Here is a 23,895-nt window from a genome sequence, read left to right as displayed (position 1 = left end):
TTAGAGTTATTTCTTTTTTTGCTCTAATAGGGGTAGTTTTTGTTCCAAGAAGTCGTATGAAGAAGCGCAATATTTTATATGTATGGCTAACAAAGCATCTGCTCCTTGATTCTTCAGGATCATTGCCCAGTTAGGTCTATGTCTCTTACTGTACTCATTGATAGCAAGGCTCTTAAACTATATAAATTAAGGGAAATTGCAGGAAAGGAATTAGACATAACACAGCGTGGTAAGGACGTTAACAGAGGAAGTCCAAATAAGTGGTTTCTTCCTAATCTCAGAGCCTGGCTTTTTCCATGGATATCTGTGGCTCAAGCTTGTCTTTATGTTAGGTTATTGTTATTCCTGTATTATCTTGACAGATTAATTGCTGATAAACAAGTGGCTTTTCAGAATTATATTTGCCAAGCCTAAATAAGAATGAGCATACAAAAATTCTTCTCTTCTCTGGCTTTCTCCTAGATGACTTTAATAAGGTGTCATAAAGAAAAGGTTTCAGAGATTTTTTTTTTTTGAGAAAGGTTACAAGGATCGTAGAAAACACTTGAAAGCTAAACATAGTTTATCCCTGTTGTCCCTATGATTTATATAACTTCTCACAATAAAAAAGTTCCCTAAAATAAGAGTTACTTTCAGATTTAGCTAAAAACCATGAGGTGATCCTGTTTTTACATTCCTACATTCATGCAACTTTTATCCAGTCAGCTTGTGCTTTGAAAATTCTTGAAACTGCGCTGTGCAAATATAGAGGATTTTTCAGTCAGCTCTTGTTCTGTATGCAGTCTGCTATGGGAAGTATTGTGTTCTGTTGTTAGATATAAACCCAAAGTAATACTAAAGCAAGAAGAATTAATTTTATTGTATCTTTTAGGCATCTTCGTTCACTTCTACCTCTATTCTCTGTGTATAGAAAAACACTGCCTTAACATCTTAAGTACCGCTTAAGTTATAGGGTGATATTTCTGTTTCCCAGTGGCAAATTCTTTTTTAAGGTAAAACAGGACAAAACCTGTTCAAATATAAAGCCAAAGGTTTATTTATTTACATGAGTTGAGTGTCTGAGTTTGCTTAATTGTGGGAGTTAATACAAGATTTTCAAATGCAAAACTAGCATGGTACAAAAAATACTGTCCCTGCAAAATTTTCCAGTAAAATGATAAAATTCTAGATAATGCCTGGTAATTCATATTACTTTGGTATCCTTTGGTGATTCTTAGCAAAATAAACTCTTTTACTTTTCTTCTCCAATGATAAATTTCCATAGTGAAGAATACTTGATCACTTAAGAGATAGTCCCCCCAGAAAACATACTGGAACTCAGTTACAACTGGTGAGTTCATTCATTCCACGTCTTGTGTATGTTGAATACACTCAAGAGAATCTCAGTAGTTGAATATGATGATTATTTTTCCTTTGTAGGAGAAAGACATTTCTCAGCTGAAGAACTGGAAGGGAAAAAAAATAAAATTATTTTGTCATCTGGCTTTTGATTCTTTCCACAGACATATCTCTGAAGGGCAAGGAAAAAGCAGTGTGAATGCAGTAGATATAGTGCTTTCTGAAAGCATCACGGGTGTTCTTCATGGTATCTGGATAGTATTGTGATATCTGCTAATATCTAGAGTTCCTGTTGGCTGTACTAAGGGATGTTAAGCGTGTGTCTTAACACCTGGCTGCTGGTGCCTTCTGCAGTACCCAGGGCCTCTCTCATCTGCGGGATGTGGCTGCCACTTTCCACTTTGCTGGTTTGACACGTAGCGAAGCTAAGCAGGTATCCAAGTGCCACACAGACAGAGCAATGACACAGCCATCACACAGATTACCGCAGGCAAGTTGCTGCCTTTAACAGGACCCACATAACAACATAAACATAGGTGAGACAAGAAGTAGTTACTATTACAAAAAGTGGAATATTTTGCTTTAAGCTAAAGTAAAGTTTCATCTCAGTAATAGCGTTTTTTTTAAAGTTAGACAGAATGTCCCTCTGATAGCATGTTTTCTTTCTCTGGTAGCATGTTTTCTTTTACACAGTGTTTTTCCAGACACTGTTCATTCTTTGAGGATGATAACATCTTGTGTTCCGTATGATCTGTGCTGAGCAGATGTCTGTTCTTCAGTAATGGCCTCAATTTGGAGTTTCTTCCTATCTCAAATGCGAGGTCAAGCAGAGAGCTGGAGCCAGCTCCAAACTGGCAAGAGCTTTGACTGTTGTGAAGTTTCATAATAACATTAAAATTAGACCTTGGAAAGTAATAGAATATTCAAGCAATTTCAGGGAAAAATTATCCATATGGAAGTAAGTGGGAAATATATTCTGTAACCAGCTTTTGTCTTGTTGCACAAGACTGACTAAGATTACTCCCTCATGTTTTTTGATAGCCCACAGATTAATATGTCTGAGGAGAGTTACTTTTCTTTGTTTTGGGGGGTTTGCTTTGTTTGGGGTTTTTTCCCCATGAAGTTTTCCTGTCAGGTTTATTTTTCTCTGTTTTGTTTATGGCTTCATCATTTTTTTCTTATCCATTTTTTCACTGGAAAAGCCATTGGCCAGATACCCTTAGAGGAGCAGACACTCTCCTTCCATGCACCCTTAGAAGTGGTACTTAGATTATAGCAAAGAGTAGCTATGAGGTCCGTGTGAATACAGTCTCAAGGTTCGATAGAATCAAAAAAGTGCTAGCTTCTTTTGCCACTGAAATCGAGAATTTTAAACATTTTTTTGTCTGATCAGATGGCTTTGATTACCAGATATAAGTGGAGTTGGTGCATTACTATGAAATAGTTAAGAAAATACCCTCTAAAGAGATCCTGGCTTTACCAGAGGGTTTTGGTGGTACAATCATTAAAGTAGAGAACATGCTTCCGGAAGTCAGTAGGAGTTTTCAGTGTTTTGAAGAGTTTCACAGGGATTGGGAAGAAAGCCATAGATTCCTATAAATTGAATGATATTTGCAATTTAAGTTACAGCTAGGATTTTCAGCGATGTCACTGTATCACTATGAGCCCTTTCGTAGAGGGACACAAGAAAAAACCTACTGGCCCTTTCTATCACTGTATGTGTACTCTGCTAGACTTTTATATTTTCAGTTGTGAAATTCATTAGCATACTCTAAACACACTCATATTTATATTTTTCAGGTCAAAAAGTGTGCTATGGTGACTTCAAGCGTTCTTGCTACAAGTTAGCTTATTTCCAGGACTTATCTAGACGTGTGGGCTTTCAGGAAGCCCGCCAAGCTTGTGAAATTGATGGTGGGGCTTTACTGAGCCTAGAAAGTGAAGCTGAGCAGCAACTGATAGAAAACATGTTGCAAAACCTCACTAAATCAGGCTCTGGAATTTCTGATGGTGATTTCTGGATTGGATTGTGGAGAAGTGATGATGGACTAGCCACCTCGAGTACTTGCCCTGACCTCTACCAATGGACCGATGGAAGTATTTCACCATTCAGGTAAGTCTGTAAAACTGCTTATTGAGAAGGTTTCATGGAAAGAAATGGGGAGTGAAATGCTCAGGAAGCCTTGCAGAAAGAAGCTTGAAGACTTACTGCCCCGTGAAGTGACTAACATCCCTCCTTAACTTCTCCAGATAAAGGGGAGATGGCAACCATTTTTTTTTAATTTGAAGCTGTTAAAGGATAGCATTGCGTAGCTCCAGCCTGTGATTTTCTTTGCTCCCATCTTGTGAGTTTGCCTCTGTATGCCTTATGGAGATTTTCTGCCCCACTTAGGAGATTTAGGATGTGGTCTGAAAGCAGGCAGATAAATTCTGCAAGACTCCGTCCACCTTGAATCAGGGAGCCGGCTGCCAGGTAAATTGATGCACATTACGTAGTGTAAATCAATCTGTTTCTACTCTATCTTATGAAAAGCCTTTAATTTCCCGATTAAGCAAAAGGCCAGAGTAGCAGCAGCTCATAGGATGGGTAAGAGTGAGACAGGCAGGAAAACAGGCAGCAGAGCAGCAGGGTTTGGTTTCCATAGAGGTGCTTTGGACAGATTTTTTTTTAAGATCCAGAGGTGCAGAGCTCAGACCCTAAACTGCTTTCACAGAGGAATTGTGGGAAATGTGGCATATCTTGGCAGAGGATTGAACTATAGGAGCTGACCTATTTTGATTGATGTAAACTCTGTTCCTTGATGTCCTGATGAACCTTACCTTCCACTTCTGAAAGTTTGTCATTATATGTACCACTAGAAATTGGTATACTGATGAGCCTTCCTGCGGAAGTGAAGCCTGTGTTGTGATGTATCATCAGCCAACTGCAAACCCTGGTCTGGGAGGGCCATACCTCTATCAATGGAATGATGATAGATGTAACATGAAGCACAATTTTATCTGCAAGTATGGTCCAGGTGAGTGAAACTGAAGTTATGTTTCACAAGTGGGATGCTTTGTTAGAAAAACAGTTGCCTTTTGTTTTGTGACAGAATCTGCAAGTGTCTTGTGGCCTGTGGTACGGATTCCTTTGGTGTGAGAATGGCTGAGCTGACATTAACAGGGGATGTAATGTATCAAATCTAGTGGTAATTGAAGTAAAACCTCCCTGTGTCCAATAAGAGTGTTTTCAAGGCTAGATTCACTGTCTTACATTCCCAGGTTTACTTTGATTTAACTCATTTGCTAGTTATTTTTCACAAAGTATTTTAAGTGGCCATTTATTAATTCCCTTGCTTGCTATCAAGTGAGATGACAAAGATATCTCTTGGTCCCACTCTAAAAAAATTACAGTGTCCTTGTGCTTTCAGACCTCTGACATTTTATACCAACTTGTGTGTGACAGCCATATCTAAAACTTTTGACTTAGAAAGTAAAAGTCTAGAATAGCAGGAAGAAAATTCTTCATTCGTAAATGTAGATTTATAGATATGAAAAGCAGATGCATGCTAGTTCAGATGGTGACAGGGAAAGACAGATCTTAAGCGGTTTGGCTGTATTTCCAGATATGACATATATTCTGTGCATGTCAGTAGAGGAAACATGAACTATAAACTAGAACTTCGTGCAAACATAAAAAAGACATAAAAAGTAAACTTTCAAGTTGAGCCTGTAATAATTTCTGCTTTTGGTGGTACTTACAGTAAATGAACGCACTTTTTCAGCATGACCATGAAAATATTTTCAAATAATTTGTAGTTGTCTGTCTTTCAGAAACTAAGCTGAAAGTCAGAATGCATTCGAAATCATACTCTTAGCAACTATTTGACCCACCTACTTCTGCACTTTTATGCAGAATTCTCTATGCTCATGATCTAGCAATAGTCACAGCCTTGGTAGAGATCTATCTGTCTGTAGAGATTCAGGCAATTTTCTTCCTTAAGTTATGGTGGATAGATAGCTTTCTCACTGTCTAATATCTTAATGACGAAGTTAAGAGCAATTAATATTACAGGCAAATATTCAGTACTTGGAAGGCTTAATACACCCAAACATTTTATACCAACACATTTTACCTCCACCCTGCAAATCTGTTCCTGCTGATACAATAATTAGTGACCATCACTGTCTTATAGAAATCAGGGATCATCTTGGTCACAAAGGCTGTTCAAGGAACTGTGTTGTATACAATTTCATTACTTTTACAATGTATCACAATTATTTTGAAAGAACAATACAATAAAAATGTTTTAAATTGTTAAAATAACATTTGTATGGCAGAAATCGCAGGTTTGATTAAGAGGGCTCAGTTTTAAATATATTAAATATATTTAAAACCAAACAAATTTAAGTGAAATAATTATTCTGTAATGGTGAACTACTTACCATTCTAGTTGTGATGTTATAATTGATTTTTTTCTGTTGCTTTTACCATCTGAAGAAATGCTGAGTATTTTGGATTGGCAGAAAATGATAACAATAACAATGGAAATGAATTTATATTTCTTTCGCTATGTAGAAATAGATTACTAGTGTATAATGAGGCATATAATAAGGCAAACAATATATGGGAGGATTATTATTAGGCCTGACATTGTTATGCAGCTAAATACAGTACTGCTGAATAGTAGCTATTTACTTTTCAAGCAGTTGGAATTGTGCTCTTCAGGAAAAGAGGCTATTGTCTAGAAATGTGTTTTTCTATCACATGGAGAAGAGTAGATGCATAAATGTATATAAATAGGTATATGACATTTCTTTGACTGCCTGAGGAAAGTACCACAGTGTTTGTAAGAAAATTACAATTGCTATCTAAAACCTACTGAAACTTACAAATGACCTTTTTCCCTCTCCCCAAATCACTGTAATAGCTTCAACATCAGCCATTTGTAATACAAAATGAATCCATTTTACCAGGAGTATTAAAGTGCTACATGCGTATTGAATTTCTCATTGTTACCTGAGAATACTGGGGCTTTGTTCTATTTTGAGTATATGGCCTATGATTCCAGTCACAGGCCAAAACACAGAGGCTGTAGGTGACCATGATGAATTTGCATGCAATTGTATCAGCAGCACATTTCAGGCCAGTGCACATTAGGCAGTCTTACTCAAGCAGAAACTGCATTTCTGGTAGTCACTTCCATTTTTCTAAGCCCTTTTTATAGTACCTCCCTTGACAGCTTTTACTGTTGTAATGTTCAGTCTGGCTTTAGATCATATTTATCATTCAGTGATCTTAAATTTAATTATAAGTTGGTAATTGCAACCACATTTATTTCCTGTCCAGCTCCTGTAGGTTTGATTATGCAATCAAATTAAAAACTCATCTCCACTTCTGCTGTCTAGAGACAGAAACTCAGTTCTTTATGGTATTTTGATACCTTTCTTTATATATGGCCAAATGTAGCTAGTTTTTACCAGAGTAGGTTAAATAATTGCCTTTGTTCTAACAGGCTTTATTGCTCCTTCGATTTTCCCCAGCATGCTGTGTATATCAGGACGTTTGGAACTGCAGGCTATTATCAGTATAGTATTAATATAACCTTATGATAAAGGCATGGTAATCAAACAGCCATGCAGATTCCACTCCTATGCCTGTCCTTTCAATATGAGGGAATTACTTCTGTAATCTTTGTTAACTCTTACTTGTAACAATAGCCATAATTAAGCTTGCAAGCCTCTGCAGTACAGTTCAAAGCCATGAAGTGGTTCTCCAGTTTCTAATGCATTACAAGAAATATGGTACTATTATTCCTCTTGCGGTAATTTCATTTCCTTATGTGATGTATTAGAACCCACTGCTCATGATTTGTATTTCAGGGCCGCCTGTTGCAAAGCTAAATTGTATGAAGCTGACAGCTGACCTCACAAACTTGCACTGCTTTGTTGTGCTTCATAGCCCACACTCTGTAAGCATTTTTTTTGAAAATGTGAATAAGATTTAGGTATTACTCAAGAACACCTTCTTTCCTATTATTTTAGGAACATCTGCACAAATGAAACTTTGAATACGTTAGGATTTTTAATCAGTGCAAGAAAATAAGGGGTTCAGTGATTTAGACAGTAACCTGGCAAAGGCCACCAAGTACTGGCACTAGAATAAACTGTAACCCTTTTCTAAGGAGCAAAAAAGTATGAACTAAAAGTGATTTAACGTTAGTTTGCAAATAGTGTTTGGTAAGAAGATGAAGTGGTGAAGAATTAAACAATTGTTGCTTTGGAGGATGTATCCATTTCTGTATTTATGCAAAATAAATAAAACATCTGTTCTATTACACACACTTCATTTTTCAACAATTGATTTCAAATATTGATTTAACAGATAATGTCTTAGAAAAAGAACTAGGAGACAGAACGAAGCCAGATTACGGTAAGAAATTTCAAAACGTTAAATTGAGTTGCAATGGTAAATACGTAATTATGATGATAGCTTAAAAGAACTTTAAAATTACTCAAGTTTAACAGCCATAGTTTAGAACTGGAACATTGAAAGAAATGAATCATTTAGAGAGCAATAGCTACAAATATATGGCTATTGTTCAGAATAGCATGGCTAATAATTCTTGTTCCAGATGTAATCCTAATTTTGCAATAAAATCCTGTTTACATCGTTATATCCAGCAGCTTAATCAATCCTGAAACTGTTGATTTTTTCCAGTATAAATTACTATGTAATTACTATTAATTTATTTAAAAACACAACAGCCACAGTTTGTAATCACTCTTTTTTTAAAATGTCTGATACCCTTTTCAGATATTTCTCCAACAGTGTCAGCAGGAAATCCTTATGACACAAGCAAACCAGAAGATCAGTATCATATAATTGCTACAGAAACAGGTAATGTGTTCATAGGCATTGAATGTTCTGGTAAAAATACTAACAGTAGACTCAGTTAAATTAATCTTTTGCAATTCCCATTGTTGTCAATGGGAGGGACTAGTCTATTTCCCCAGGAAGTGGTCTGAAAAAAGTATACTTTTGAATAACATTTCAAAAGTTGTAGTCAGTCCTCTTTGCAACTGTGGAAATGAATTATTTCCACGTCTCCCCAGACTTTGATCCAGATCTACAGTTTATCAGTCATTGAAAACTGCACCCCTGTCTCTGACCCTGGTGAGTCTCTGTCAAGACGCAAGATTTCACTGGTATTCACCCAGCTCTGGAGCAGCTCCTTCTAAGCTGTGCTAACCCATGCCCTGCCTCTCTGTTTCCTCCTTACCTCCTCCGCAACCCGTGTAATAAACATATGGTGCACATATCTTTTATATCTGATACCTGGGACTCACACAAAAGGGGCAAATGAATCTTCCCTAACAGACAGGGTATGATATTTTCAGTTATATGCACGATGAGTACAGTGCCATAGCTCCTCCAGTTACCCTGTGTTTTAAGGAATACGATGTGCTGAGAGGAGTTAAATACTTTGCTGGGTTTGCCAGCAGAGATCATGCTTGGTATTTTGAAAATGGCTACCTACTTCCTAGGAGCTTGCTGTAATCTTCTCAGCTCCTTCATTTAGCAATTTATGTCCTGAATGGAGTGTTGTGGTCTATGAAGTTGTAGCATGCCTTAATTCAAGGATTCAGACAATTGGACGTCTCTGAGGATTTTACAGAATTATAGCATGGGTTTATGGAAGATTGGTGCTCCCTTTCCACACTTACTGTCTGGATTTGAGCTATTTTCCTAACTGATGTTCTCATTGCTTGTAAGTCCAGAGGAATGGATTATACTGATGAACTGTATTTTGAAATAATTTATACTGTTTTACAAACCATGCAAAGGCTCTCTATCTGAAACTCATAAACAAACCCGACCTGAACACTCACATTTATTGTTGCTAGTGAAAATACATACAAAAGGGGACAATGGATAAGAAAGCCTCCACAATTTGTACATGAAATGTATACTATTATAAATCAGGGACACATAGTTCCTGAAGAACAGTTAGACCCCTTCTGGAAGTTGTAGACCTCATCCTCTATTCTAGGCAGATAATAGAGTGCCACCTTGTACCGTTTCTCACTCCTTTTGCACAGGTACCTGCACAGGAGCACTTTTAGCTCTCTCCACATTAGTCAAGGATGGTGTACATTTGTCTTTTAAGGAGAAGGAGAGACAAAGGCAGGGCTTGTTCCTCTTGTGGTCCTGCATTGGTAGGAATCCAGTATGTAAGGGCCACTGAGTAGCCAAGTTATACAAACTGTAAAAACAATAGGCTATGAAATACACTCTCTTTAAGTATTTGAATTTTCAATTATAAAATTGGAAATCTCACATTGATGCACATAATAATTATATCAGAATTTAAGTCCTTATGATATATTTTGCACATTGCTGGAGATGTGCTCTTTGCTGATTCACCTTTTTCAAACTCTTCCTACAGAAGGAATGTATAAATGTTCTTTTGTGTAGTTCTATGTATTTCTGATATTTTAGCCCAGAATTTTGCTCACGTGGTTAACAGTATTTCTATATGGGAGACATTAATGAGAACTTTTTGTCTTGTAGGTATAATTCCAAATCTAATTTATGTTGTCATACCCACTATACCACTACTGCTGTTGATACTGGTGGCTTTTGGGACTTGCTGTTTCCAGATGCTTCATAAAAGGTAAAATACAGTAGTCCAAAGTGGTCTTATAATGCAGAATTCATGTTTCCATTGGCAAGCTATTCATACCAAAAGACTGCTTACATCTGTCTCAAAATATGCAAATAAGCATCTTTTCATCTGTTAAAGTCCAAGTAGTTTACAACTGAACATTCACCACCAGGCTTTTTCCACGATGCGCTGAAATAGTTCCAGAACTCTCAAAGTATATTGCCATTAGTACTTCACCTGTTTCTGAAGAAGATATCTTTGCTGACCATTTGAAATGCAAAGCTAGTGTCAGCACTTCTACTTCACCTCTTCTGTCACAATTACCACTTATATGGCATCTGGGCTTTCAGAAATAATAATAACATCCTTACTGATACAGGGCAAACTCAAGAAGCAAACAAAAAAAGCCTCAAAAATGTGTTTTGAGCCACACGCCAGTGCAACTCCTTTGTACATCATGTACCTGTCAGAGAAGGTGCAAGAAGTAAATAGATATTTGTACATCAGTGTAGTATCAAACAGATGTATACTGTACAAATAGGAAACATTTCAGCCTGTGAAATAGGATGTGTTTTAATCCAAGCTTTAAAATTCTTTGGATATTTAATCCTTTTCAAAATGTGATATACTAAGATATGACAATGTATAATTAATATTTTTTTTTATTTCTGAACTAATCTGTCTGAAATTTTCAAAGATACTTTTCATTTTTGCAGTTTTTCTCAGGAAGCATTCTGAAGTTGAAGTAATCCGGAAAAATTTAAACTGAAATATTTGTTTTGTATAAACACTATTTTGGTATAATACCATGAGTAATAAACAGATTCACAGGCTGTTATCCCTCTTGAAGAGCAGGAAAAATTGTAAGGAATATGACATCACTGTTTTAGGAAATTTGAAAAAATATTCCTCCTTGTTTTTAGTCTTTATTATTTCTGTGTCTTTTTTACTTAGCGTTTTCTGCAAATAGCTGAAATACCTTCTTTTTTTCAAGCAAGAAACACTCCAAATGTCAAGTCTGCTTGTGTCTGTATGAGTTATTGTATACCGATGTTCACAGCAGTCCATAGGGATGAGTCTGATTGAAAGAAGCAAACAAAAAGAAAAGATATTATGAGGTCTGCATCATAAACTGGATTGTCTTTGTTATGCATTTTCTTATAAAGAAGAAGAAAATATGCACTTCCCCTCCTGTCTTATGGCAGAGAAATTAATTGTTGTGAAAGGTTGCATCCAGTCCTTAACACTGGGGCTGTAGGAGGTTGGAAACTCAAAGGAAAGAGAGTAATAAAGGAATCATATGTATAACAATAGCAATTATATAGGTAATCTAACTGTGGAACCCATATTATAATGGACCTGGATTTCTTGGTAAGTATGAAATACAGCTTTTTCTTTCACCAGAAAAGGTTCAGCTCTCAAATACTCCTGGGAAAACAATGAGAGATTCATGGCCCACTGAAATCAATAGAAATAGTAGTGTTGACTTCAGTGGGCTTTAATCAGGCCTTTGATGCAATAGCAGTTAATCCAGAACTAATCCACCTGAACTTCCAAGCATTAAAAGATATTGGAAATTCAGCTTGGAAGATTATATTTTTTCTGTTAGCTGAATAGTTTAGTAGAATAAATGATACAAATACCAGGGAGAAAATGGGTTTGAATAAAAGCAGATTTTTTTTTTATTCAGAAAACAAGAAAAGAAAAAAACTCAAATTTTCTTTGAAATTAATTTAAGTCAAAATTGGATATTCTGGTATCACCAAAAATGATGCATTTTCTTCATCTGTTGAAACAGAACTTTGTTTTTAAAAAATACTTCCCCTTCTATAATCAGTTATATTTCTACATAAGGCCTATTTTGCGAACCATCTTATTTCATCACAAATATGCAGTTCTTAGATAAAAAGGAAATGAGAAAAAAAGAGGCAACCACTTGAACTGATCATCTGGACACTGTAGCACTTTAGGGAAGGGATTCTGTCCTGCCTGGGAAGGAGAAATCCCCAACTTTCCAAATGAACCTTTCTCGTTCTTTTTTAGGCTTCCACAACATGGTGACCTTTCCTCTGAAAGCCACAATCCATGGCCAGCCAGGACGTGCCTAGCTTGAAAGGTCATGACAAATTTTGCCTGGCGTTGGGCTCTTAAAGGGTAGCAATAAGGCAAAGCAAAACATCTTCCCTGTAGCTAGTAGGAATGATCAGCTCATTCATGCTTAGATGCTCTCCCTTTCATTTCTTCCAGGGAAGCAAGGAGAAACTGCTTCAAAGACCCATCTCCATTATCATCTGAATGCCTTGCAGAAAGTTTAAATTCCAACTTGGTATATTTCTCAGTTTCTATGATTGTATTTGACGGTCAAAACAGTGATGTGTAAAAGCTATTTATTGCATCTTCTTTGCCTTTCTTACTAAAGCCTATTTTGTGAACCAAATGTATAGCTCTTGCAAATCAGCAGAGTTTCACTGAAGATAAGCTCATTTTGTACCACTAATTTTCTGATCCAAGGTATTTAGAAATTGTTCCTGCTGAGTGGCAAGGACTCTCCATTCAAAACATTTCATCATTAATTTGCAAAATATACCTCATTTCACTATATTAATCTGGAACGAAGTAGTGAATCAGTTTCTTAAAGAAAAATCTGCTGAAACTACTTGTTTCATTGCAATTGCTTTATTTAGAGCATTGTGGCCTGATCTAAAGTCCACTGAAACCAATGGGAGTCTTGCCAATTACTCCAATGGGTTCAGGTGCATAATGCATTACTTTGTAGGACTTCAGAGGTAAGTCTGGAGGGGCTAAAATGTACTGTTACCATCCAGCTCCCTCAAAGTACATTTTAAATCACCTCAGATTTGCTTACATTTACACACCAGGAAAGGAGTAAAACTGACTGTATAGGACTGTTGGGATCTTGACTCTCACGTTTCCATCTGACAGAATTATGCAGGGCTACTTCTCCTCCTCCAATTTTTACTCAGTTGGAAAAAAATAGCACTGTGACATATTCAGTCCAGAGACTAAAACATTTTGATTGAAATGCATCTGCAGTGTCTCATGAAGTGCCTTTGCAGTAGACCGCAGTGCACTTTAATCTGACATCGAAGTGAGGGAAGGTGGTGTGTTGTGGCAGTTGTAGCAGAATTGCTAGCCATGTGGAAAGACTGGCATCAACTTACAGGGTACCTCAGGGGTCCCTGTAAAGATTAGAGTGAACAGTTTCACAGTGCTGCAAAGCAAGTACTTTTGGAACCAGTTTTATCTTTTTTATTAAAAACCTCCCAACACAAAAACTATCCGCAGTTTTCAATGAAAACTAGGCTCAAGAAAGCTTTCTACTAGTCATTCATTGCTAGGACTCTGATTCATATGCCATTACTTCATTAGAAGTTAGGTCAAGCCCTAAAGGGAAGAGGCTTTCTGGCATACCAGTACACACTGGCACCCATTAGCATACCATGGTCACAGGGATGCAGCTCCAGGATGCATGTGGGCAGGGTTGTGGTAGCCTCCCTGGGATGGGTGGGCTGCACCCTGAGCACTTTGTACATGGGCTTGGGGCATTTGTACTCCCATCCTTCGTATACCCCCCTAGACAACGGAAGTGCCCAACCTACCACCACCCTGGTCGATCACTGTCCACACCCATCTCTGAAAAGAACACCCTGTATGAGTAGGTGTGCTTGAGTGGTAACTGGAAAAACAGTCAGTTCATTTCTTGGGAGGAGTGCTGCTAAGCAGGGTGGTCTGCTAACTTTGGTAACAGAGGTTTACCTTGACCCACTGCTGAGGGTGCCATGCTTGGTGCAGCATGAGCACAACCCTTTCGTTTATGGGCAACCTATGCTATGAAAGCAACAAAGATGACCTTCAAATAGGGGATGAAATACCCAAGTGTGATTGTAAACTTGAATTAAGACTACACATGCACTGAAAATAGTTTATATGTTTATTTTTCAGTAAAGGAAGAACAAAAACCAGTCCAAACCAGTCCACACTATGGATTTCAAAGACGCCTAGGAAGGACAGTAGCATGGAGGTATAATGATTTACTGACTGAAAACGAAGCAAAAATAACTTTTTGCAGTCAGGCTGTATTATGTCGTCAAAGACTGTTAGCTTGGAATGGCTTGAAATGCAAAGGATCCACAAGAATGAACTGTAAGCTCCCCCTTGAGGCAAATGTTCAGTAATTTTTATATAATACTTGATTACTAATTCAGCAACAAAATATGCCATGCAAAATAAAGGGTATGTGTTTATTTTGCTAAGAGATGCAAGTTAGCTAGTTGTGAGCAATGAAATGAACAAAGCATTTGGAATTTTTATGGGGAAATAGCCACAGTGTATATCAGTTTTAAGGTTGTTTGTAGTGAAACAAGCTCTCTTTGTTTCCTTTACTCTCTCATGCATTGTAATGTAGTTGATGTACTGTAAATGGAACTGACAATTTTACAGTGTAACGATTATTTATCTTTGCATAAATGTTTGATACAAAATATTTGTTTAGTATTTATTTGCACGCAACACAGTTTTTGATCCTCAGACACAAAAAATTATTTTATTATGTATTAACATGGTTACTAGCAGAGATAGGCACCATATTGTGACAGAGATCTGATGTGGCAAAATTCCAGGATTCATAAAAGATATTTGATGTCATATAATTAATCCACGTTGCCAGGAAAAGACCGTAACTTTTTAACATATTAGTCAACACTTGGCAAGTGATATCTCATTAATGAGATGTCCTTTTAAGGCAGCTATTAGTTGTTACTTAAGTAAAATATTTTTACTTTTTCTGACCAAAAAAGTAATATCACAATGGGCAACATAAGATTAAAATTACTTGTTTCAGTAAATCTCTGTAAAAAGACATTAAATATTATTTAAATATAGCTAATAGATCGTTAGGAAAAATGTAAAGTTGAATCAAAGAAAAGACAAATGGCTTTTCTTGGAGGTGGAAGTAATAGATTGATCCCAGCATCACTCAGGCTGTTAGCTAGAAAAGCATTAATAATATTAATTGATAGACAGATTTAGAGGTAAGCTTGAGGCATTTAAATTCTTCTTTTAGAGTTATTATTAACATCATTAAAATCCATTCCCTTTGGTTCCTTAAGAGCTTTCTGTGCCATAAGAATGTTTTTACCAGTCATTAGGAATGGATCTTGGGGTGGTAGCAATAGCAGTCTGACTAATTAGTTGGTGACAGTCTGATGCTGTGGTAGATATGAGATTGTGCTGCAGCTGCAGAAAGAGTTCAAGAGCATGAATTCAAGCTAGATGGCTTTCCATTAACACAGATGCAAAACTACTGCTGGGTGAAAGTTGGGGAGAGCTGGACAGAAGCAGCAGCATATTATTTTTTGGTTTGCCCACACTGTGCTAGTTGATGCTGACCACAACTTTGTACTTCAAAAACAAATGTGTATGAATTTTTCTGAGTAAAGAGGGGAAAAAAAGCATTTATTAAAATTCATTACCACTGATACAACTTGTGCAATGCTATTGACAAAGCACTTTTGGAAAAATCTTAAAGTTGCTACTCTGCCCCGTTTTTGCTTCCTCTTTGAAGAAGACAACTTCTTTAGTTCAGGTTAAGTATTGCTATTCCTACTTACAATATTCTGTTGTTTTTCCAGTCGGTCACAAGTTCTTTCTTTGCTCAGTCCCTTACTTCAGTTTACTTTGCCGCGATTGCAAATAGAGAGGTAACGCTATGATCCTGCATGATCACCAAGACCAAAACTATTTTTCTCCTTATTTAAATACTACTTAACTCAACTGAGAGCAAGATTCCTCTTTCTGGGAAAGAGCTGCAGTAAAAAAAATTGGGTTTTTTATAGTCTTGAAAGATTAACTCCCTAAATAAAATAGGGAAGGAGAGTGAACATTTACAATAAAACTATTTCTTGATACTTAGTGCTTCCAGAAAACATGTAAAGGTGTAGCAATCAATTTTCTGATTAATGCAGCAGAAGTGACAGAAGTAATTTCCAAGTCACAATTAGTAGGACGCAAATACCTTCAGATGTCTTACTTGCAGGGTAAAGGCAATTGCTGGGCAGTCTTAAACACTGTGTGAAGGAAGAATGGAAAGTGGCACACAATGCTTTTAGCATGATGAACTTGCATTCTGTATGTGAATAAGATCTACTGATTATTGGGGTAAAATATTTCCATGTCATATCACTTGCAAAGCGGAATCAAATAGTTCCCTTCCATGTATTTTCTTTGCTTAGGATGTTGTTTCTAGATACCAGGTAAAATCTAAACTATCCTAAGAATTCTCTGGAGAGGACTACAAATAGAGCATAGATCAAACTTATAGGCTTATGACTTCCACCGTTAAGTAGGTGATTCTGTTACATGCTAAAACATACCAACCTCTTACATACAGAAATTCTTTCATCTTTATTTCCCTTATTTCCACACACAAAAGGAAAATAAAGGGGAAAAAGGGTAAAAGAGGAACGGAGGAAAGAGGGAAAAGATAAGCATTTCACACTTGCAGAGACAATACCTAAAAATTAGACTTCATGCTGGTATTTCCTCTGGGGCTTCCCAAATTTTATTGAGGCTTCCAGAAAAACAAGAGGTATTTCCAGGGCATGGTCCATTAGTGGCAACAGAACTGCTAAAAAGAAAAACAACAAAAAATTCCCAACAAAAAAACCCAAACCTCTCTGTTGTCATATTCCCATTAAACTCTACCGAACAGAGAAAGGAAAACAATATTCAATTTCAGATGACAGATTCCATCCACTAGAGTCACTTTGAATAAACTAGTTGGCTTTTATGTACAGCTATGGGATCTCCTCGTAGTGACCACATTCTCTTCTACTCACTGCCTCTCTAAATCTCTTCCAAATGGCAGCAGTAGGTTAGGCAAGGAACTGAAGGATGAACAGTGAAACTTACCTAGTCTTCAGATGGATGTCATGACTTCAGTCTGGCATTTTATTAAACATTATATTCCCACCATCCTTATTTTCACCAAGGAAAAATCTTTTTTCTCCATGATGATATTGGCCTTTTGGAAGGAAGAAGCACCTGAGAGAGAACGCTCATTTCCTTCTTTAATCTAATAAACTTTTTTCGATGCAAGCAAGTGTAAGTCAGCATCAAGCTTCCACTGTCTATTTCAAAGCTTAAGCTGGTCTTAGTTGGAGGTGTCCCTGCTCATGGTGGGGCAGTTGGAAAGATGATCTTTAAGATCTCTTCCAACCCAAACCATTCTATGATTTTATGATCTGTGATTCTATGATCTTGGACCTGTGATTCAATTGAAAATAATTTGTTCTGCCCACATGTTTTAACATAGTAATGACTGCTTCTCCACAGGTTAATGTGCAGTCAAATGAAGTAATAGGTGCTGAATGAAGGCTAGAATGTAGTCAACTAAGGTTATGTTAGTTTTCTCTAGATATAAAATATTGAAAAAGAATATTTATTTTTAATTATACTCTCATATATTACATATATGTAACATATTAGAGTATACATGTATATATCAGACTTTATAACAGGTAAATTTTTAGTCTGAGTGGATGATTTATTAATGTATACCTCAAAATAGATCTGTGCTTTCCATTTTGGAAAGCAAAAAATGCACATAAATAGAAGTACATCACCGTGTTTCTGGGAAGCACGTTTTCTAGTCACTGAATCTGCTTTGAGTTGTCTCTTGTATTTCATTAAGAGACCAAAACACAATTTACAATAGTGATGTATGGTAAATAATGCAAAAATCATGTCACATTTTAATTAAACATTTTAATGTAATTACTTCATCCAAATCAATTTACACTGATAGCGGAATGCACTTTCTTTTCAGTGGCTGTTTAGTAGTAAAAGAGCCTAGCAGCAGAAACAGTGGTCCACTATCAGACAGGAACATTTCAACATTAAAAACTGTGGTTTATACTAAAAAAAATATCTAAAGCTCCTTTCCTTTTCTCTCTGGCTTAATTACATCTGTCTATGTTCCTTGTGGTCACATATCTATTAATAAAGCTAAATGTTTGGTCTGGACCTAATCCTCTAACGCTTATGAAGGCCTGAAAGCAGTTTGGGACTTGATAGTTTTTATCAGTGACTGCCATCCTGTGTTTGTAAGCTAGCCTTGTATTTTGGGCACTTCATATCTACATTTAGCCTTGTAAGTGGCAAGTGTGGGAGCTCCTTACCAAAATCATACATCTATGTGTATATGTGTAGATTCACTGTAAGTTAGAATTCATTTTTAGAATTCATATTTTCATGCAGTAATTTTCATTAAAAATATATTAAATTCCTACACTATGCTGAAAACAGAAATAAAGAAATACATCATATCATACTGAGGCCACTGAATTTAAACCATTTCAAGTAGATAACTCTATTTTATTTGAAACCTATTCAGAAAAGAACTCAAGAAGATAAAACCTTTTTATTAATTCATATTCTTTCCTCTTTAGAATGCTGTAATGGGCTGTCATGATAATTTTTATACAAAGCAAAAAAATCAGTATTGAAAGTCACCAGTACAGGCAAAGCATGTGATGTATCAAAGGAACCCTATTAGTTTCTATTCACTGGGAACAGCTGATGCTCATAATTGTCAGATGTTTTTAACAAACATGAATTTGAGAGGAAGTTGTAGTATTGTGGTATTGTGAGACTGCTTGGGAGTACACAATTGCCAAAACACTTGCCTAGAAAGAAATCTAAAAAGTTGTACTCAGTCCTTATTTAATTCTATTAATTCCAAATGAATTACACCAGATAGAAATTTTGGCTTACATTCCGTTTATTAATTTGAAAGCAGCATGGTATATGATTAGCCTTTATGCACAGTACATAAATCTCATTCCAGAGCTTTACGTCACAGACAAGATAGAAAAACTCCCACAAGTCCTGGTTAAACAGAGAACATATTCTTCCAATTTGATATGTGGTAAGATTACTGAGAAGAGTTGACTATACATTGAAATTAAAATACATATTGAAAAACACACTGTAAAAACATAAAACCAGGTAAAATTTGGCCTGAGATTAACAACTTAGGACATTTTTCAATAAAGCATATGCAGGTTGCAAACTTTTTTTCTTTTTTTTTACTGCCCATGCTTTGTAAAGCCCTCTACTACACATTTAGTGCACTGGCGTTCAAAGAAACTGTTTCACCATAGTCTCATATAAAAGAAAAAGTAAAATCATAGCTCTATTTATTAACAAAATCACAGCATCTGTTTTGAAATATTGCTCTCAACTTATAATGAAGTTCTCAGTTTTTAATACTTTTAACATTTATTCAGTTTCTCTAATGGTGAGATTGGAATGCTAGTCTGGTTTACACCATTATACAATAGCTTACTTTCAATCTTAAAATTCTGTTTTTACCATTGAAAAGTATCAAGCTAATAGATGATATTTTTGATCCAGTCCACAAACATGGAGACTCGAACATACACTCCTGGACGTTTGGGAAGTGCACACGGAGAGCCAAATGATGTTACACCAACCAAAACCCACTTGTTACCATCTTCATATGTCAGAGGACCACCTGAATCTCCCTGCAATATTAAATTCAAAGTTAAAAGTGAACAATATCAACTCTGAAGCAGAGCCTGTTTATGATCTTTTGTTCATGTTGATCCATAATTGTAGATGTGATATCCCTATATATCTTGGGCATTAGAAGTGAGATCAATATGATTTCTTCTGTGTGTAAAAATCCTTAAAATAATCCACTTCGGGTTTTTTTGGTTTGGTTTTTTTTTATTATCGTATTAATCTTTTAATACAGGACTGGGTTTCAAATATTTTTTTTCCTATTACTTTTACATTTAGTCCTTAATCTTTCACAAAGCCTGGGAAAATGTGTAGGATTATTTTTTAGTTGAATCTATTCAGCCAAAATGTTTTTCAGTCACCTCAGAGTGCCTGCAATTTCAGATTTAGAGAAAAAGATGGCAAGATTGCCAGAAGAGGAAATGTCCCTTTACCACACCTCCTTCTCAACAGTTTAGCAGGATTACAATAGAGTGTGACAGACCAAATTTGATTCATCCCACAGCCTGAGTGGGAGATGAGTCAACCGTAAGTGTCTTGGTTTGGTAAGAAAGGAAATAGTGACTGTTTTTCATTGTCTATTGAGTTAGTTGAATCAGTATTATTTTTGTCTTCTCACAGTCCTGTGGATGGAGCTTTACAGGAAAATTCTACAAGGACATTAAAATACTTCTGCTCATAACTCTAGGGCATCTGCAAAAGTTCAGACTGTGACAGCAGCCTAAAGGCTGAAGCACTATGAGGACTCGCTTATTTGTCTTTGCTCATGGTTGAATGGTCATTGATCACAACTCTGGTCACTTGTACTCTATATCGGCCTATGGTGTTACACTGCTTTTTTTCCAATATGAGGTTCAGAAGGCAAAAAGGAAAGAGGAAAATGACAGAGGCGGAAGGGATAGCAAGTGAAATTAGGCTTGCATACACTTCTTCTAGACTCAACTAGCCAAAGTCATTGCACACCATGAAGGCTTAGGTTATGAGGGCAAGGGAACAGCAATTATGTGAGTGCTCCTCATCAGATTTCAGGAGAATCAGCCAGTCTTTATGCCATAGACTTCATATGTCCAGAAGGAAAAATCTGTCACAGTCAATTATGTCCTCCAAGAGACACAGTGTTTTACAAGCAGAGCTGGACTGGATAAAAGTCCCCAGGAAGCAGCATATGAGACCAATGCAGAAAAGCAGCCTCTCCAACATACTGTGGCACCCACTCTCCAGAGTCTACGTATCCTGGGGAAGAGCATCATTGCTCTCTTTTTCCTCCATGAAGCATTTCTGAGATGTCAGTCTATCTGGCATTTACTTCTCTGTACTCTTCCCTAAGCATGTTCCTCCTCTCTTCATGAAATTACTCAGTAGTATTGATTCAAAGGTTAGTTCCATGGCTGTTTATGTCAAGATGGTACAAAGCAGATTTTTATGTTTTCAACTTGTATCCTGATACAGTATTAAATGGTCAAAATACTACGAGTAGAAATTACATTAATGGATAGTGATTGTCCTTGTTTTAATAATTGGAACATCAGGGAGAATTTTATTCAGTAATTATATGTGGTGTATGCTGTTAGTGGAAATGAGTCACTTGTATTTACCTTACAGGAATCTACTCCTCCCATCTCGTATCCTGCACAGATCATATTCTCAGTAATACTGTATTCTGGCATCCATTGTTGGCATTTTTCATTTGAAATGAGAGGTACCTCTGCTTCTTGCAATATATTTGAACTGCAATCTGATGAAAACATGAAGTATGTTTACCCACTGTAATAAATATGTACATTCCACTTGGAACACTGATGGTTTTGTTCCTATTCCAGCATGCCCTTTATGCTGCTGAGCAGCAGGAAGCTCTGCCTATATTAAGCCTTATACCCCTGTAACACAGTCACTGGTTAAATGAGGCTCACTAACTGAATCTTATCTTTCATTTGTGTAATGGAACTAAATTTGGTTACAATTAAATCAAGATTACTAAAATCAATGACTATGAACTCACCATGGTGATATCTAAGGGAGAATTATGATCCTAGGAGCTTGGATTGTCCAGTGTTTCCTCAGTATTCATTGTGTAACTTTGATTGAGTCTTTCAAGTTTTTATAAAGATTTGTGTTCCTACCCAAAATTTGAAACTCAATTTTATTCTGAAAATGTGTTAGCAAATATGTGCAAGGAACTATGGAAGTGAAATAGCATGTGTACTATCTCACAGAGACTCCAAATCTGAAGCATGTCATATACGAACAGAATATATGTTTCACACTGCAGTCAGTATTCTTGACTGCTGGGGAAAATTTTCAAAAAGACTAATCTTCCTCCTCCACTCAATATCTGGAAATAAGAAGTACATATTTCATACTGAGAAAAGTAGTCATTATAACTTGTAAGGCGATGCAATAAGTTTTTTCTTAATTTAATGATCTTAGATTTTTTTGATAATTATAACTCCACTGCTCTGCTTTAGGGAAGGAAGAGTAGTGTGGATTAGTTCCCATATTTTCACAGGGAGGAGCAACTATCTGAACTATTTGACCTTAGTAACCTCTTTGGAATCAAGAGCAAGATCTCCCTCATGGCTTCATGCCTGCCACAGTTTTCCAAGCCGATGACCCACCTCCATTCGTAATTCCACCCCAGCCAGCAATAGAGCAGTGAATTCCTGGTAAAAACTGCTGATTTTTTTCTGGTAAGCAGATAGGCTGTATGTAATCTGTGAAAGAGAAACAAGCAATGTCAACCTTTTCTCTGTATTCAGGTTTTTATGAAGTCACATAACAAAATGTTTATTAATTCAAACCCACTTTTGGGGGAAGATATCCAGGAAGTACTGGACTGATCCTCACATACTTAGCACAGTTAGCGTTTTTCATGATAAAGTAAATTTGCTTCATGGGAAAATAAAAATGTACCTGTATATTGAACTTTGTTCTGAAGGTGCATGAGAGCAATTTCACTATCTTTTGTAGTCTTCATGTAATGAGGATTTATAATTATTTGATCGATGATTTGAACCACTATTGAAGGCTCTGTTGTATCTGATTGGTCATACAAGCCAAGAACTGCTTTCCATTGGGATGGTTTTAATTGCCTCCTAGAAGTTGCAAGGAATATTCACAATTATGAATAATTAATGACACATTTGAAAAATAGGTTAGGTAAAATGCTAATCTTTAACCTCATGATAATTCATAGCACTTACGCCTTTTGTCAAAATAATTAGAATGCAGCTTACAGATAATAGATGTTCTTACGATTTTGTGATAGTAATACTGTCTTAAACATCCACAGTGTAGAAATATGTGTTTCTTTTTTTACTGTTAGGTTATAATGTATTATTTAAAAAGAATTAATCAGACAGTAGTGCAGAGAACAAAAATACATTAACTACATTACTGTGGCTTTTTAAACACTGTAAAGCATACTGCTGACTGCCCACAAGGCAATTAGTCTAGGTCCAAGTTAGAAAATTACTATGGAAAATCTAAAGAACAGAATTAATATATTGGCATAGTCTCCACTGCCTTACTACTTAGCTATTTATAATGAAAGGTCTGCTGTAATTTCTTTTTTTGCCATTCTAATTTCTAGGTGTCTTCTACAGCACTTGTTTTTATGTTATGGAAACAAACCCTAGAAAATATTTAAATATGCATCACTTCTTTGATTGGTACCCATAACACCATGTAGAGGATATCCAATATTGCCTAATCCATGCTCATAAATCAAGATTCATTCCAATGATGCACAGTAAATTTTGATCAGTCTATGTAATATACAAGAGGAACAGGTAACACTAGGTTTACCTTTATGAGGTATGACGTCATCCTTTACACCACTGGCAGAGATTCAACTAATTAATGGAGGCCCACATTAATTATGGTTTGAGTGCAGATGCTCAGTATTAATATATATTTAAATGGAATTCTCCATTTTTCTCAAAATGCTGCTTAGTTTCCATGATTCTCTGCTTTAAAGTAAAATTGAGGATTTACTAGAAAGTAAGGGGGTCTTTGGCTGAGCCAGCAATTGTTTCAAAACACAGTAATTAAACAGTGAGCTAGTGGTTAATTTTTTATATCAGTGTCACAAATTATTCATAATCTGTTAATGGATCTGCACATAAAACCAACGTTACATCATTATTAAAATCAAAAAGAAAAGAGATGGTATGGATGTCATATGGCTACCTCAGCTAGTTGGAAAGATGCCTTGGAGTTGGTAGAAAGAGGCACTAGTGAATTTGTACTAATTTCATTCCAAATCAAACATTTAGACACCCTCTAAAAAGTGCCACTCATCGGTGATTTCAGTGTGATCTTTTGAAGGTGTTTTTTGCTCTATACA

The 23,895-nt window shown here is 36.3% G+C and overlaps 2 protein-coding genes across 4 annotated transcripts in view; one reads left to right on the top strand and one right to left on the bottom strand.

The window, feature by feature from the left end:
• Window positions 1–18,350, top strand: part of CHODL (chondrolectin) — a 32,226-nt gene extending 13,876 nt beyond the window's left edge. The window contains exons 2-8 of one of the 3 annotated variants that reach the window (XM_054056148.1): window positions 3,139–3,451; window positions 4,198–4,355; window positions 7,703–7,750; window positions 8,135–8,218; window positions 9,893–9,995; window positions 12,234–12,312; window positions 13,950–18,350. In XM_054056148.1, coding sequence (XP_053912123.1) covers window positions 3,139–3,451; window positions 4,198–4,355; window positions 7,703–7,750; window positions 8,135–8,218; window positions 9,893–9,995; window positions 12,234–12,312; window positions 13,950–13,952 — 788 coding nt within the window. In that variant the 3' untranslated portion in view covers window positions 13,953–18,350. The other 2 variants (XM_054056147.1, XM_054056149.1) reach the window with 2 other exon arrangements.
• TMPRSS15 (transmembrane serine protease 15) overlaps window positions 16,533–23,895 on the bottom strand; it is a 54,449-nt gene continuing 47,086 nt past the window's right edge. Inside the window, 5 exon segments of the mRNA XM_054061517.1 lie at window positions 16,533–16,632; window positions 19,380–19,552; window positions 21,146–21,285; window positions 22,166–22,261; window positions 22,461–22,642. Coding sequence (XP_053917492.1) covers window positions 16,533–16,632; window positions 19,380–19,552; window positions 21,146–21,285; window positions 22,166–22,261; window positions 22,461–22,642 — 691 coding nt within the window.

Source organism: Cuculus canorus, chromosome 1 (genome assembly GCF_017976375.1).
Source record: "Cuculus canorus isolate bCucCan1 chromosome 1, bCucCan1.pri, whole genome shotgun sequence".
In the NCBI taxonomy this organism is placed as follows: Eukaryota; Metazoa; Chordata; class Aves; order Cuculiformes; family Cuculidae; genus Cuculus; species Cuculus canorus.
The sequence above is the reverse complement of the archived record's forward strand: the minus strand, read 5'-3'. Positions and strand labels throughout refer to the sequence as shown.